This window comes from Ceratotherium simum, chromosome 10 (genome assembly GCF_057802395.1).
Source record: "Ceratotherium simum simum isolate JZ-2026a chromosome 10, ASM5780239v1, whole genome shotgun sequence".
Lineage (NCBI taxonomy): Eukaryota > Metazoa > Chordata > Mammalia > Perissodactyla > Rhinocerotidae > Ceratotherium > Ceratotherium simum.
Genome location: NC_141909.1, coordinates 68,392,630 through 68,410,567, shown reverse-complemented (window position 1 = coordinate 68,410,567; position 17,938 = coordinate 68,392,630). Strand labels below are relative to the sequence as shown.

Here is a 17,938-nt window from a genome sequence, read left to right as displayed (position 1 = left end):
ATAGATGTCTACAGATCTAACAAATGTACAAGAACATGCACATTCTCAATATTAGAAGGCACTTAAAATAAAACATTAAAGCATGACCACCTCAATAGAACCCATGTGAAACTCTTGATCCAATTTGGCAAAATCAAAAATTACTCTGTGAATAGGCTGTTCACCTAACAGATTTTGCAGGTCTTTGTTTCCATGACCGCTATCAACAGGCACTGCACAATAAAATGATGTATAAGATTAGATTTCCTCCACCTCAGAGTATCCCAGAGGCATCTGTATATGATATTCTGAGATCCTCTCTTTTCCTATGAGGCTAATAACTGTTGCCAACTGCAACGAGAGTTTAATAAATTGACTTATTTTTTAAGTACACAGTGGCTAAATCTACCAATTTAACATGAAGTGAAGACAAAGGAGAGAAGTAATTTTTGCTATAGAAGAAAACAATGATGTTGCTAAGAAACAAAACAGCCAACATGCCCATGCTATTCCTTTCATAGCACATCCATCCCAGAAAGGGCTTGAGAAATACATAATTTTATTTTTCCCAGGGCCATTGCATAAACAATGACAGAAATGAACCTTCTATTGGTTCTCCATATAGAGACCTCACTTATTTCTAGAGCGTATATTATTTTTTTCCCGATTTGAAGCTATAACCCCAGAGAGAGAATTGACCTTCCCATTCAAAAATGAGGTCACTGGGCTTATGTGGCTGTGCACAAAGCCACGTCTGCCCTAAGTGGTGTGCAGTCATTGCCAGCTGACAGCTGAATTCAGTAGGCTACATCTCCTCAGTCTCTTAGCCTCCCGGGCTGCATTATAAGAAAACCACTCTAATTCTGATTACTAGGTGATTACTTCACACCAGTTTACCCCATCCATTGCTGTCCTCAACAGCGGAGTCTGTGATACGTAAAACTCCTGGCCACTAAATCCCTAGGCATGCTAGCTGGAAATTATTTTCAAAAGTCACCCCTCCATTTCCTACACACATTAAAAATTTCCCATGTTCTTCTGGACATCTTTCATGTTGAGAATTTTCTCATGCATAGGGACTCTGCCTGACAACAGCTGGAGATCTAACACCAACTCTCAGGCAGAGTTTTAATGACTTCCAATCATCCCCATGGAAGATATCTAGAAGAACCACGAGAAAAATATTAAATTTGTGCAACCTATTGAGGGGAGTGTGCAGATAACTTCTAATAGCATGCATATGGGCTTTGCGGCAACCATGTACATTAGTCTCTTCATCAGGATCAGCATTTCCACAGTAATAGTTCAGCCTTCCCTGCATCTCTTAACTTTCATTTATTCTCCATACAGGAAGTCATCCGTCCTCCACACACAGACAGCCCATTGAGGCTAGATGGCAGTGGGCACACATTTCATACTAATGGACTGGCTGCTTTCCAGAACATTATTGATGGCGATCATATCTCACCATCTGATAGTAACACTGACATTGAGAGGATGTGAATAAAACTGCTAAACAAGCTAAAATTAATGTTGAATTACACCTACCATGTCACAGCTAGGGTTACCATCTTTAGGTCTTTGGATTCTGATGTTCCATTCATACAGTTCAGTGGCCTGAGCAGTGCTTCCCCAACTTTAATGTGAATAGGGATCATGTGAGGATCTTGTTAAAATGCAGATTCTCATTCAGTAGGTCTAGGGTGGGGCCTGCAGCATGTCTATAAGCTCCCTGGTGGCATCACTGCTGCTGTCCTCAGACCACTCTTGGTAGCAGGTTTTTAAGAGCATGGGTGAAGCATATACCTGAGCATACAGCAGGGCTTTTTACACCTTATTTCTGTTGTTTAACTAGTTACCAGTTCCCATGCTAATCCTCTGAAAAAGCATCAGAAATAAAATGCCAACTTTTTCTTTTAAGATAATGCTTACTTTGAGTTCTTTTCTTCCTAGGAGACTTTTTAAAAATAAAATATTGATTTTATCTTTCTTCCCATCAATGTAAGTTTAGTTTATGGTCTTCCAAGTAGAGAAAAAGAGAGAGTAGAAAGATCTCTCATAGGGGCTCTCCTAGCCCAAATTCTGTGATTCTACACATCAGAATCTGATCCACAAGCTAAAATCAAGAGATGTCATTTAATAAATATTAAGCATCTAATAAGAGTAGTCAAGAATATAGAAGTCAATAAGCATTGTCTTCTTTCTCCAGGACGTTCTGGTCTCACACAAGTGCACAAATGGTTATAACACAAAAATTAGGCACAAAAAGGAGAATTACCTTGTGCTTTTCCCTCCGGGAGAGACTCATAAAGGATCGTGGTGACTGTGCTCCTATTGACCTAAAAAGCCTAAGTTATCTGGTATTTATGGGAAAATACTAGATTTATTTCATCAGATAGGTTTTGAAATATGTCTGTAGGTTTTTTTTCCCAAAAAGGTTCTAGACAGAGTGGATGTATTCTGAGATACTTTTAACCTCCAAGAACTGATTACACTGAACAACATCTCAAGAGTCACTACTCCACATAATGTTTGCTTCTCAATCTGATTTTAGTCAGATTACTACCACTATTACACTATTGCTATCAGCCATAAGTCAGAACACAGATAGGAGTTCTGCAGATGAGTTACTAAAGAGGAAAGCACACTGGACAACTTGTCTTCCAAGGATCTTACACTGGGCAGTAAAATAACAAAGTTAGAGAGGGGATGGCATAATAATTTCAAGACATTTCCCACACGAATGTACATAGTATCATGTAAAATTATAAGCAAGAAACCAAATTTATATAAAGTAGGATATGAATTTAAAAAAAAAAAAAAAAAAGCAAAGGAAATAGGCCAAAATATTAATGAGAGCCATCTTGTCAACGAGATTGTAGGTCATTTTAATTTACCTTAATATTTTCTCATTTGCTTCAAAACTCTTTATAGCAATTACATATTAATCTTACAATGGAAAAAGCCAATTAAAACATAAATCTTCCATCTGTCTTTTGTTTCTATGGCATGTTATTTATAACATAGTTCAGATTTAAAATTGGATTTTTTAAATTCCACTTAATTTCTGAAACTGCCTTCTTTCACTTAATTTAGTTTCAAGGATTTAAACTAATCAGAAAAATCTGCTGCACCATGTTGTACTCTACCACCACAAACACCCTTGAACATTGTAGGTTTGCATCTCTGCAATAATTGGGCCAGCCAGATGCTATTCATGTGAATCTCTTATTGGCCTATCACCAATTTTGAAATCCATAGAACGTATCGATTAGCTCTCTCTTTATTCACTGGATGGCTGAGGCCATGTCAGAAAGATTTAGAGCAATTCTCCCAACTCAGACGGCAAAAATTTTCTAACAGAATATCTATTGTTTCCCCACAGGATAAAAGTTCTTTCAACAGAGAAAATGCTATAAAATTGGCAGACGAGTTTTTTTTTTCTAATTATCCCAGAGTCTTTCATGAAGCAGGAGACTGAACTAGAAAACAAGCACCTTACTGTCTGTGGTTCCACTGACAGAAAGCACCACCATCATTGATAGCTATACACAGCCACAGCCCAGGGTGACAGATCAGCTCCTAAATGGCCATGACCTGTACTCTGCAGAAAACCGAAAGCAGTGTGCTAATGCCAAAGATATAGTCCATGGCAAACTGGTCCATCGTCCACTCATTTAGTCATTCAATCATTTATTGAACAAGGATTTACCAGATCAGGCCCTAGAGAGTCAGAGGCCAATAGGAGACCTTCCCTAGCCTCATCCTATAAATTCCAAAGGGTGAGACAGGCACATCAAACTGTCAACAGGCCAGCAAAATTAAGAATTGAGGGGCTATCTACAATGGACAGTAAATGAAGCAGGTTGCATTTGAATGAGGAGAGTCTTGCTTTGCAGAGCTGTGGTGATGATTCATTGAGATGAGTATACACATAGGGACCAGCCCATAGCACTAAACACAAAGAAGGTGTTCAACCAATAATAATTATAATAATGTTAATATTACTATATTGGTGTAATGGGTTGCCAATAAGATACCCTTAAGCAAGTGAAGAAAATAATATCTAGATTACATTCACAACTGACTGACAATAAATGGAATGATAAAAATACAGTCATTAGTAGTTTAATTATAGTACAGGCAATGGAAACAATGCAAAATGACCAATTCTACATAGACAATTTTAGGCAGTCATGCATCACTTAACGACGGGGATACTTCTGAGAAATGCACTGTAAGGTGATTTCGTCGTTGTGCGAACATCATAGAGTGTACTTACACAAACCTAGACGATATAGCCTACTACACACCTAGGCTATATTGTACTAATCTTATGGGACCACAGTCATATATGCAGTCATCGTTGACTGAAATGTTGTTATGTGCCACATGACAGTACAACTATGTGTTCTGTACTTTTGAAAAAGCCTGGACTATGAAAGCAGAAGGGAGAAGTACTAATATTTACAGAGGACATGTCAAGCTGGGGCCTTTATATACATCTTTTCTCAATTAATTATCCTACCAATATTATGAGGTATCATCTTTTCTCAATTAATTATCCTACCAATATTATGAGGTATGCAATATTATTGCCATTTTAAAGAGGAAACTGAGGTTCAGAATTTAATTGACTTGCCAAAGGCAAGTCAGCAATTTAATTGACGTGCCAAAGGCCACACATAAGCATCTCATTTCAAATTCCATGCTCTTTTCATAATACCATGAAGCATTTTCATGTGAAAACACATTTAGAAAGGTAGATATGATTAGTAATTATTAAAGGATAATTTTAAATAGTGAGTTCCCTCAACTCATCTAAAATGTGATTTATTTTTCAAAAATAATTTACCCTCAGCTTTTCAGGTATAACAACTACCAACAATTGAGTGCTACCACAGTGCTAAGTTTGTCTCGTAGATTGTTTCATTTAATCCTCATGACAACTTATAAAGCAGGCATTATTAATATTCCCATTATACAGATGAGAAATCTGAGAAGTATCAGAGAATTAACTCTTCCCAATGGGAGAATGGATTCCTCTGTGTCCAGGGGTAGAGGACAGACTTGAACCCAAGTCTATCAGTCTTAAAACTATGTGTTTGAAACTAGTCTATGAAGACTGGTGTTTTTCCTCTATATTACGTTACTGCATACATCTATGCTTAAATTACAGCATACCAAAGCAGATTTCCTCATCACGAGTAAATTTAATATACAGGGTTTTTAAACTGTATCAGTCAAGTGGGGAACTAAATTTTTCAGGCCTGAGTGAGAAACTAGATCAAGCTAGATTTTTCAGACTGAAACCTGAGCACAGGCCCAGCTGACTTTAAAGTCGAAGTTCTTTCCATCACTCCAACATGCTCCCTCTGGGCAGAGGAGGCTCAAGGGCTAAATCAGGGCTCTCAGCCTTCACAAAAGCAGAAGTCACCACCAGGAAATGATCCCAAAGCCTAGTCTTGTAAAAGGGCCCTCAGCAGACTGGAGGGAGGGCTTCAGGGAACACATCTTCAGTTCTATAGTGGGACACTAGGGGAACTTAGAATTCGTTTTACTGCAAATTAGAATTCAATTTACAGAAAACTGACTTTTGCTGAGACTAATCTAAGCCTTAAAATATACATCACTGCAGGTACCCATAATTAATTACATTGTCAGAGGAGCGTAGACTGGAAGAAACAGACTTCACTCTTCCCAATTTGGGGGAATTAATATCTACATAGGGACAGGTGTAGCTTATAAGTCCTGAATATAAACCAAAGGTATGTAACCTAAAATAGCACATTCTATTCTGGACACTTCAATGCCCTAAGTGAAGTATCATAATTATTCTTAAGCTCCTTTTTCTTTGAAAACAGCTAAGATTTTCCATCAATTCAGACAGAGCTCTAGCAAATCATGAGGATAGTTTAACATGTGCTTTGAGCTTTTGTAGGAAATTTTAATTTGACATTTTAAAGTATAAGCTAAATTATTTCTATCATTTTTTTCCTATATCCATTGCAAACAAAACTGAATGGGTATTACACTCACTTTCACAATATAGATAGTTACAAATCATAATAGTAAAATATCTGTATACCAAGAACGAAGGGTTTAAATATGCTTTAAAAAGAGCTGTCACAGAAGTTTTATTAAACCAAAAAAAAAAAAAAAAAAGGAAAAAAGCCATTATTACCAACAGCTACAGAAAATCTCCTTTTCCAGTCCAACCAAATCCTATCACAACCTAAATTCCTCCCTCCCTTTTCATTTGGAAACCTCTGCTTTTCACATTTTCTATGGTCATTAATTGCTATAGCCAAGGTCAGATGTGGTAGTAACGTGTACCACTTTTTTAATTCGTAAGGGGAAGAAATATTCTAAGCTCTCTAAACTCAAGGGGGAACCAAATTATTTTTCCTTCAGATTAGAATTAGGTATTAAAAACCAAAAGGAAAAAACCAAAGACCATTTCGTGATATCTGATTGATAGATTCCTATTGATCATATTACCATTTCCTGAATTCCAATAAACTCATATACTAACTACATAAAAAAATGGCTGTAATTATTATGACTCATTTACAAGCATTTTTTGAGCTTTACGTTTATAATAGGAAAGGGGATTCAATGATCAAAAGATACAGAGAAGACACAGTAACTGATTAATTTATTGACAGCTACTGAGATTTCCTTTACACAGCAGCTGCTACGGTCTGAATGTTTGTGTCCCCTCAAAATTCATATGTTGAAACCTAACCCCCAAGATGATTGTATTAGGAGGTGGGGCCTTTGGGAGGTGATTAGGTCATGTGGGCGAAGCCCTCATGAATGGAATTGATGCTCTTACGAGAGAGAACCAAGAGCTCCCTAGCCCCTTCTGCCATGTGAGGAGTCTGCCAAAAGGCGCTGTCTGTGAACCAGAAAGCGGTCTCTCACCCACCAAATCTGCTGGCACCTTGATATTGGACTTCCAGCCTCCAGAACTGGGAGAAATAAATCTCTGTTGTTTATAAGCCACCAGTCTGTGGTATTTTGTTACAGCAGTCCGAATGGATCAAGACAGCAGCTATGCTGCCTCTTCTCACAGTTTACCATCTAAACCAGTTCATGAGTTACCTTTACTTTAGCTGAGTCATCCCTAGTGTTTTCCATATTCGGAAGCGTGCTAGTAGTGGCGGATTTTGCAAAGTGCATGACCTATGTGAAATGTCTATAAGCTAAAAATAGAACCGCCTTGAGTGAGTTTCTCCTCTGCTCCTAAAGTACGCTATTTTGTATAGATCTTCAATGGTGAAGAGTAGATAAGATGGGGATGTAATATATTTTCCACTTAAAGAGCAATCTAATTTATCATCACTATATTTCAGTGGGCAAGGAGGATCATTGGGAAGGGCCTTATCTGGCCTTATCTGTAAAGACAGTATAAATCGCCTGCTTAGGCTTTAGCTGTTCTAAGACTTGCTGGCTGTTGTTTAGTTTCTAAGCAAGGACTCAGTAATCACAGGTTTAAAAGACTTAGCAGCTCAAGACAGCCAGATTAGCTGTTCTAAAAAGGGAGTCAGAAGATATGCAAGTCTATCTTTGCAGCAAATCTTGTACGTTTTGGGTTTATTTTAATCACTTAAAAAATAGTCACACTCCAAATGACCTGTGGGAGTAGCTGCCTGGCAGGGTGACTAACCCCCAGAAAATCCCACATCCAGAGCCTAGACTAGGGAAGGAGGAAAAGACTCCCACACCCTGCAAGGCCTCCCCTGGGATGTGGAGAAAGGGGACGTGACTTTCACCTTCTGCTGGACAATGCCATCTTTCCTTCCTTGGGGACCCTTAATCAGGGCCCAGATAAATAATGCATCACTGAAATTAAGACACAGCAAGTGTTTCCCTGACCTCCCCAGCCACGCCGGAAAAAGTGCCTGATCACGTGGTGAGCAGAGGCCCCCTGAAAGGTGGGAGGAGGGGGCAGCCAAGGTTGCAGCAACCTTTAACCAAAGCTTCAATGCCCCTCAATAAACAATGGAGTTAAAATAATTAGAAAGGGTTTGCTCACAAAGGAGCCTCAAAGGTCATCTGGGGAATTTGCAGCTTCCTGCAAAATATCTTCAATACAGTGCAGCATTTCCAATATGCTGATTTCCTTATCTTAGCTTAAACACCTCAAAAAAGCACTGTATAGGGGGCTGGCCCGGTGGCATAGTGGTTAAGTTCGAACACTCCGTTTCGGTGGCCCAGGGTTCATGGGTTCAGATGCTGGGCGCAGACCTACACAGTGCTCATCAAGCCACGCTGTGGTGGTGTCCCACATACAAAATAGAGGAAGATTGACACAGATGTTAGCTCAGGGCCAATCTTCCTCACACACACACAAAAAATCACTGTATAAAGAACTCGTAGGTTAGGGCTTAAAGCAAACCGAAGAGGCCAACGAGCAGGAGGCCGAGTGGCAGGCAGAACAAGTGAGGGTGGCATGGGGTCCATGCCCTCCAGTGCCCATCTCTGGGTAATATATGGAGCAGCAGGCACGGGCTCTCACTGTTCCGGTGATAGAAACCCCAGAGGCACCAGTTTCCATCCCACAGATACATCTGCAGGCTGCCTGAAGGCAATCTGAAAAGGCATCCCTGCTTGCATATCTTGCTCTCTACTCATTTATCCAAAGCACTCAAGCCATTAATTTTTTAAACATCTCTACTTCCTCAGTACAAAAAAAAATTTTTAAAAATTACCTTTAAAAGCTTTATTGGGCATTGGATTTCCCATATCATTTTTTGAGTTGCTACAGGGCTCAGTTACTCTATTAAAAAAAAAAAAAAAAAAAAAACAGGTGGGACAAGTGACCTTCAGGGTGATGTCCTGCTGACAGTATGTGGAGCCCAATGTCACAGCGGGCAGGGTAAGATGGTGGCGGCAGGGGGTGCCACCCTACTATGGCAGAGCATCATGCCACAGGAAGACTTGGAGGAAAGTGGTTTATTCTCAGAGGCTTATCAAGCCTTGGTCTCTGCCAAGGCTGTCAAAGAATTCTACTCTAACAAACCATGCATGGAGGCAGATTTCTCTTTTAAACAGAAGCAATTCTAAAGACTCCTGGGGTCCATGAGGAAGCATCTTTGTTCCTACTAGGAACCCTAGCAAAAAGTCTTTATATTCTTTTCACTTTATCATACAATTCCCGTGCAGCTTTTCACCACTCCTGCTCTGGGGAGAACATGCCACAAGAGAGGAAACGCCACAACAGCGAACTGAATGCTCCACAAAAAGCTGTTGAATACAACAGTCAGCAGAATGACAGCAGGAAAAAATACACAGCAGAAAACTTTCAGATGATATTCCCTGGACAAATTACTCACTTGAAACTTCTTTCTCAGTACATTTACATCTCTTTGGTGTTTTAATACAATCTGCCGTGGTACAGTGGTTTTCTGAGCACAAGATCTGGAGAGAGACTGGATTATATCCCAACTCTGCCATTTACATCTGTGTGGTTTTGGACATGTTTTTTGAATAAGTTCTGTGCCTTAGTATCCTCATCTGTTAAATGGGGATAATAATCCAGCTGTTATGAGGATTAAACATGCTAATACATGCAAAGCATTTAGAATAATGCTCCATAAACCTATGATCGTTATTATTATAGTTCAAAACTGCTTTCACACGTATTATTACAGTTGATCCCACAAACACGCTATGAAACAGAGGTGATCATTTTATCCTTGTTTTATTAATGAGTAAAGTACAATGAGGCTCAGTTAAGTGATTTGCTAAAAACACCAATAATCTGTCATTGAGCCAAGATTTGAATCTTGGTCTTTTGACATTAAACCTTGGATTCTTTTCCATTACACTGGATTATTTACATGTAAACCACAGCAAAAACAGTCACTATAAAATATAGACACTAGATAAATTCCTACAGGAAGAAAACTACTGAGAACATCAGGGTACCTATTCTAGGACTTCATTCTCGGAATAAACAAATGATCAGGTGATGGCAGAATTTAGCTAAAGAAGTTAACCCTGATTTCTAAATTCAGTGTGTAGCAATTTGGAACCCCTAAAATTCTAAAATGAGGTAGGAAGAGAAGATTTATCAATATGTATTTTTTTTGTTTTAAATTCCACTTTTTTAGGAAACAGGTAAACCTGTATCTTGAGAAAACTCAATACATGAAAATGCAGAACTACAAGATGGTTGAGTAACTCACTACAGCTAGAATCCAGTGAAGGGCTTAAATGTTTAAATGCAAACTTTGCATTCTTACTGTTGCTATAATTCACAGGTCAGCAGTGGACTTTTTGATCACTGATATATTGGTGACATTCAGGCTACACCCTCTTAGATCTGGAAGACTGGGAATTTCATCCCTCAGAATCCTTATCTACATGACACTTAGGAGAAGTTTTACAAAACAAGCAGAAGACTGGTGAATATAAATGAACAACTGGCAGATAATCCTTCTTTCATAACGCCTTTTATAATTTAGAGCATTTGAATGGATTCCTAGGGGAGGACTCCCTTCATGACTAACACTATTTCTAGTGCTTGATCCTTTTTTAATTCATAAAATTTGAATGTGTCAGCCTTCATATGAGTCTTTGAATGAGTCTTCTACTTAATAAGATCAACTTTTTAATCTATGAATCCAGTTTTGAGGTTTAATATGTACACTATGTACAAATCATTCAAATTACCTCTCAAAGTAACAATTAAAAAGTATTTAGACAGATCCACAGTAAAAACTAAATTTCAAGCAAAGATAGCATGCTAAAAATTACAATCTTAAACAAAAAGACACTGGTAAACTCTGAATGACTAGCAAATCCCACTGTACATATGTCAGTGTTTTCTTATTCAGCTCACCATCAGGGTTCTGTCAAACCTTTACAAAAATCCACACAAGACTTCATTTAAGTTCATCTGAGCAACTCACATTAAAATGTCCACTCATCCACGTCAACAGATGTACATTCCACAGCTAAAGAAATCCCCCTTCATTTTAATTCTGAAATTATTTTTCCAATACAAGATGTATAGCATTATAGAAATATGCTTCTTAAAGCCATCCAGATGGAAATATTTCATTCCTTAGATATGTACTTAAAGATCTATAAAATTTAAATAAATCTCACTAGTGAACATTACTGAGACATAAAATTATAAAATATTATTTAGGCCAAAGAAAAGAATTAGGTTTTGCCCTACTGGCCAGAATTTACCTCTACATCTCAGTCATGCTCAAGGCTATAAGACATTACTATACGACATAATTGAAAACAGATGGCTAAAAAGCACCATTATGTTAAGGAACTAATAACTGAAAAAGTAGAAATCTCTAAGTAACCATTTGAGCTTCAGAGACAGGCATTTTTACTTTATTCCTATGGTTAATCCTGTCTAACTCTACCCTTGGACTGGTTTGAGGCCAACAGCTATGTATTTGTTGACTCAATGACCCAACTCCCTCAACTTCAGTAAAATGTATGCTTCAGATCCCCACCACATGCCACACACATCCTTCAAGTCTCTGGTTCTTGCCTGTAAAGTCAAGGCCATCCCACGGTATCTCTCTTACCTGTTTCCCATCCAGGGTGTACAGGCGTTTCACCACACCCGAGTCCAGCTTGATGGCATCGGTTATATCAGTGAGAACCTGCTCAAAGGAATGAGCAGTTTTCTTGTTCAGCAGAATCCTGACAGCCTTCCGTGGCTTCACCCCACTTCTGATGATGGTGACCAGCTTGGGCCGAATGAAATCCTTATTCTCCCGCACCTCCGAAGGGCTCCCTTTGGCAGCGGCCAGTGACGACACTGCCCGGGAAGCCGAGGTGGTCTTGACGTTCACAGACCAGTTTGGGTTCACGTTCTTGGTGTATTCCAGCTTCTTGAAGGGCTCTATGGAGCCACACACATAACTCTCTCCTAAGAAAGAGAGAAATATATTTAAACTTACACCAAGGTAAACTCATTTCCTTTTTCCTATTCTTTGATTTTTCCTTTTCTACTTAGAGGCAAGAGCTAGCTGTGACTTTTTAAACAACGGAAGCATGATTAATAATTAACACAAAAGAAAGATTCTTCTAATCTTGTTCTGTCATTAACAGATTCGCATCCTGGGGGAAAAAAATATCATCATTTCTCCCTTGCTTCATCTTCAGATTGGTGATAGAAACATTGATATACATGAATAGACCTCAGAAAGATATGAAGTTGAATTCAAGATAGAAAGCCTTCTTTGGGAGTTAGGAATATTTATATTTGCAGAAAACTTCAAAATCAGGGGTACCTATACTTGCCACCTGAAATAATTTAAAAATTGAAAATGGATCAGAAAATACCTTCTTAAAATAGCTACATAATTTCTAAGTTTGATGGGAATGTTTGCTAAATGTTTTGTAAAGTCAAGTAAAATTCCAAAAGCAAGCAAAACAACCACACTTCCTTTTCTCCCATCTACACAGGACCAAGCACAGTGACCCACACACCCTAGGAAGGCAATTTACACTTGTTTATAAATAAAAGGTTTTGAGAGTGCTCAACTTACAAACTATAGCTTCATAAACTGACTCTAAAATAACTATAATCATATAATATGAATACGATTGGAGGATCTAACGTATAACATGGTGACTGTAGTTGATAACACTGTATAGTATAATTGAAATTTGCTAAGAGCGTAAAACGTAAATGTTCTCACCAAAAAAGAAAAAGATAAATATGTCAGGTGATGAATGTGTTAATTAACTAGCTGGAAGGAATCCTTTCACAATGTCTAGATATATCAAATCATTACAAGGTACATTTTAAATATCTTACAATTTTATTTGTCAATTATACCCCAGTAAAGCTCAAAAAAAAAGAAAATAAATGTAATTAAATTTTTATTAAAAATGACTCCTTAGAGAATCGTTTAATGAAAATACTCAGACTATTAAGTAGATGTAGATCAAACAAAGAGAAAGTAACACATGTACTAAGCAATAACAAATTATAAAATGACTGATCCTAAATACACATTCATAAAGTTAAGTCACAGCATTTTGAAATTAAAGATTTTATGATGGCTTTTTTCTGTGTTAGTAAGTCTTTGTAACAAGGAATAGGTAGAAATGCTAAAAGCCCTCATAATTGCAGGTAAAGCAACCCAGAACTAATCCAACACAGCCCATTTCCCAGTACTTAAGTCCTTGTCCTATTTTTAAATTAATAGTGCAAGCATCCAAGGCCACAGAATAAGTATTCACATAAAAATAACTGAACCACGGTTTCTAAAATTGAAAAGCACAGTAATACCTGTTATCAAACATTTACTTTGCAAATGCTTTTAAAATATACTCTAATATTTGTTTATACATTATGCCTCACTAGAAATTGTACAAATAGTACAAGTTTAGCAAACCCCCTTTCTATTCACCTAGCAGATTATGACTGGTCCCAACTATGCTTTTCTCAAGATTTACGTAGATATCAAAAACATACACGTGGGGGCTGCAACCACCCCAGTGGTGTTTCTCGAAGGCTTTGCGGAGAGACAGTGCCAGTGTGATAGTGGGGAGACAGAATTGGGAGTCTGGGCTCAAGACCTGGCCTCTCCAAGCATGTGACCTTGGGCAAGTCCCTCAGACTTCTCGGTGGTGGTTTATTTATCTATCAGATGAAGGCTATTCCAGTGGCCACTTTATCTCATCAGGTTTTTGTGAAGATCAAATTAGACAGTAGAGATCAAACTGATCTCAAATGCAAAATTGCTACACAAGCAACAATCATCTGAGGCTGCATTACCCTGATTGTGCAGTTAGCCTGAAAGGAAAATTAAAAAACAAAATTACTAGAAATCAGAAAGCAGGTCTTACATGATCAGGTGTTAATTGTTTCTAAGACATAGCTACCAGTAGACATCACTTTGGATCCATCTCAATGTAAGGATGCCCCAAACACTCCCCAACAAGGCACACAGGCCATAATTCAGCTGGCAAAACCAGTCTTTGTCAGAATTCTGTGCTCACTGGAGATATACGATTGTCTGATTATTTGTAAGTGTATATACTAAGCTAACAATTAAAATCAAAACAGAAACATGGAGTGGTCTACACTTTAACAAAGAAAATTTTTTTAACTTTAGAAAAAAAATAATTTGGAAAGAGAAGAATTTTTTTTTTTTTTTGGTGAAGAAGACTGGCCCTGAGCTAACATCCGTTGCCAGTCTCCCTCTTTTTGCTGAGGAAGATTAGCCCTGAGCTAAAATTTTGCCCATCTTCCTCCATTTTGTATCTGGGATGCTGCCACAGCATGGCTTGATGAGCAGTGTGTAGGTCCATGCCTGGGATCTGAACCCGCATACCCCCAGCCACGGGAAGCAGAGCACACGAACTTAACCACTACACCACTGGGCCGGCCCCAGAAAGGGAAGAATTTTAAAGTACTCACATAACAATATGGAATAGGTTTGTTGAAAGAGAAAATAAACATTCTTTCTTTTACATCTTCTTAGGTAAAGCACACTGAAAATTTTTACAAGCGTGACAACTTTGAGAAGGTGGTACCGGTTTGTTTCAAATAACAACAATGAAAAGAAACCTGTATTTAACCTGTGCTGTTCCTTTGAGGTTCCTCTGCCTGGTTTATCAGATTCAAAGACTGGAATGAAATCTTGGAGAAGAGTGTGAGACCCCAGGTGATAGTGTGCTAAGGGGAGAGTGACAGTTTAAAGGGAAAGGAAGGAGCTGGCCACCAAAACCAAGATCACACACCACGTAGTGCTGCCATTTAGAATCTAATACACTATTGAGGAATTCAGGAAAAGCCAAGATGGGCTTCCTTACGTTAACAAGCTTCTATTTAATTGTACAACTATATTTACACTAAATCTATTTGACCCCATATTTTGACTACTTTTTTTTAATCATAATTCTGAACTTCTCCCCACCACTAGAGACGCAGCCTGTCTTAACTCAATTAAATTAAAGTTGATTGTATTTTATAAAAAAACAGCTTTTCAATTAACATGCTAATATCATTGATAATTGTAAATTAACAAATGTTAACTGTTCTGAATGGGGAGAATACACAGTGATTTGGTCAATTAGCTCTGGATATCCAGTGTTTAATCTCTTCCATAATGACGCCCAGGGTTAAGAGATATGTTATATTCTTGATTAGAGAATCAGCAATAGGTTGCAGTCAAATCCTGACATGAGGTACATGTGTTAAAGGCCATTCAAAAATAACATGACAAAGTAAAACTTATAATTACTGTAACATACTTCCTACATCCCTAATCCATCCTAAAGTTTTGGTATAATTTCTACTGCAACAATGAAATAAAAATCAAGTTATCTAAACCAAGGTGTACTTGAGCAAACTAGCCCAAAATTTGCTTTGAAAATGTTGGGTTACTTTCTATAAGGGAAGGTAACAAGGACAGTCAGATGGCAAAGATCAGAGACGGTTTAAAGGAAACGGTAATAAAAACCCATTTAGAGGTGAAACTGGATGGAAGTTACCGAGCATAACGACCTGCTGGTTGGTTATGATACTGTGAATTTTGTTGCACTTTATTCAAGCCAAAAATTTTTGTGTTAAGATTGATCCTTAACTCAAAATTTAATATTCTGGGTGTCCAAGACACCCCCAACAAATAGCAAGAACTACAGAAGCAGTGTCTGTCTGAATTGCTGTGGCATTTACAAAAGCCAAAAAACTAATATTTGCTCTTAAGCAAAGGGAGAGATAAAGAAAATGACAGTTAAAACAAACAAAAAAAGGTAAGAAAATGAAGCATGAAATTATGTTTGCATCCAACAAATACCTCCTAAAATATCAGAATATGGTAATTTTTCCCTGAAAGATTTAGGTATTTGGGGGACTTTGGAGTATAGAATAATTTCTGTATCATCATATTAGATTATTTTTAAGATACTGAAGAGTCCACGTTTTATTTTATTTTCAAAAAAATCACATACACATCTTTAAATTATTGTATTTGCCATTATTCTTCAAAGTATGGAAATAAATTTTCTCTAACAAAGTTTATTACTAAAAAATCTCCAAAGTTAATTCTACTTGGCCATTGACTCCCATTATGAAATTAGAGGATTTCCACTTAAAAGAAATTCTAAGTCACCGTCGAAAACTTCCAGTAATATGGTACCAGCTCCCTGGTTGACCAGGCTTGTGGTGAGTTAGCTAGGAAGGTATTCCTCCACAAGATCCCATATTAGGAGATTCCAAAAGTTTTCCCTGTTTCCTCTTACTGCTGGAGGTTTTCCATTGGCTAAGAGTTGTGACTTGTAAATTCCAGCTGTGACATCACTTGACCTTAGTCTGAAAATGACCTAATCTCCATTCTTCACATTACTAAAGCTGGTTGCTACCTCTTCTAGGATTCCTTTAAGTTCAAAACGTGGCATATTCAGAAGTATCTTAAGTGAAGGATACCTGTAATGTATTTCATTTTTCCAGAGTATAAACTTCCTCATTGAAAACCCTGGCAATTAAAATTTACTATTGTGAGTTATAATAAAAGCTTGGAAATATTCAAATATATTGAAATTTCTGAAACTGAACTGAATTAAATTACACAAGAGATATTATTTACAGAATAAAATATCATCAAGTGCCTTCTGGATATTATATTTTAGGAGTCTATCTCACATGTACACAGCAACAGTTCATAATCTATCCGGAAGGCACTGGGTTAAGAAGACGATTTTGATAGTGCTGTTAAAGGCGAAAAAAAGATTCCCCAAAGGCACTGATGGATCATTCTTCCATGGAAGTCTTTCAAAATATAATAGTACACAAAAATAAGCTTACAGAAAATAAAATTTGAATGTGTATGTCAGGCCTGTGGAAAATGTCAACTTCTCAAATGCAAAGCAACAAAAAAATAATATAAAGGAAAACATTGAGAGATCTAAATTTTTTTAAACTTAAAACTGATATAACTGAAAAGTAGAGAAACTACAATTAAAAGAGGAAAACAGACTGAAGACCTGTAATACAACAATGGGTTAATATAATGTGCAAAGCTTATTAGAATTTACAAAAATACAAGGTATGAAAATACATGACAAAGGATAAAAACTATATAAAATACAAATAGAAAATACCACTAGGGAAATTATAAACTGATAACAACCTTTTTGGAAAGCAACATGGCAAACTATTTAGAGCCAGGAAAATGTTCATTCTCATTGCTAAACATTTCTCCTAAGGAAATAACAGAAAAACGAATAACAAAATTGCAACAAGTACATACAGCATTAGCCATGAAACCTAAAAATTTGAAACAACCTCCTGAATCCTCAGTATTAGGTTACAAGACCTGAATTAGTCACTCTGGAAAGTGAAAAGAATCCTAAGTCATGAGCTTGTCTTCAAAGAGCTTAGAAAGCAAGATGTGTATATGAAAAGATTCTACAACAAGGCAATAAGTGATCATTACTAAATAAGTGGTCAGGTAATATTAATTCAGAGGAGAAAGAAATCACTTCCCACTTCCCACTGAGCGATCAATGGAGAAGAAACGGAATTCATGCCAGCCTTGGAAGCAGGGGTAGGATTTTCATTAGCAGAAAAGAAAGAGGACAGCATTTCAGATAAAAATAAAATAATAATATGCTCTACTGTAGAGTACTGTAAATGGATAGCCTGTGAGATACTAATATATCTTTCTCAAAAAATAAAATAATATGGTTCCATGGACAAACAAGTTAGAGTAAGACTGCAGTAGGCAACAAAGTCAAAGTTTTTATGCATGATCAGACCCAGGCTTTAGAAAGATCGCATTGGCTGCAGTGTGAAGAAAGGGCTGAAGTTAGGACATGAGGAGACAGAAGTCAAGACACCATTTAGGAAACTATTATAGTAGATCAGGAGAGCAGATGGATAACTCAACTGTACACATCTGCACTAGGGACAGAGAGGAGTAGATGTGATGAGGAGTACTCAGCAGACAGAATCAATCGA

General features: G+C 37.5%; 1 protein-coding gene across 5 annotated transcripts in view; it reads right to left on the bottom strand.

Annotated features, from left to right (window-relative positions):
* Window positions 1-17,938, bottom strand: part of DCLK1 (doublecortin like kinase 1) — a 361,089-nt gene that overhangs the window by 304,891 nt on the left and 38,260 nt on the right. For all 5 annotated transcript variants that reach the window (XM_087436199.1, XM_087436195.1, XM_087436196.1 and 2 more), the window contains exon 3: window positions 11,544-11,890. In XM_087436199.1, coding sequence (XP_087292325.1) covers window positions 11,544-11,890 — 347 coding nt within the window. The remainder of the gene's footprint in view (window positions 1-11,543; window positions 11,891-17,938) is intronic.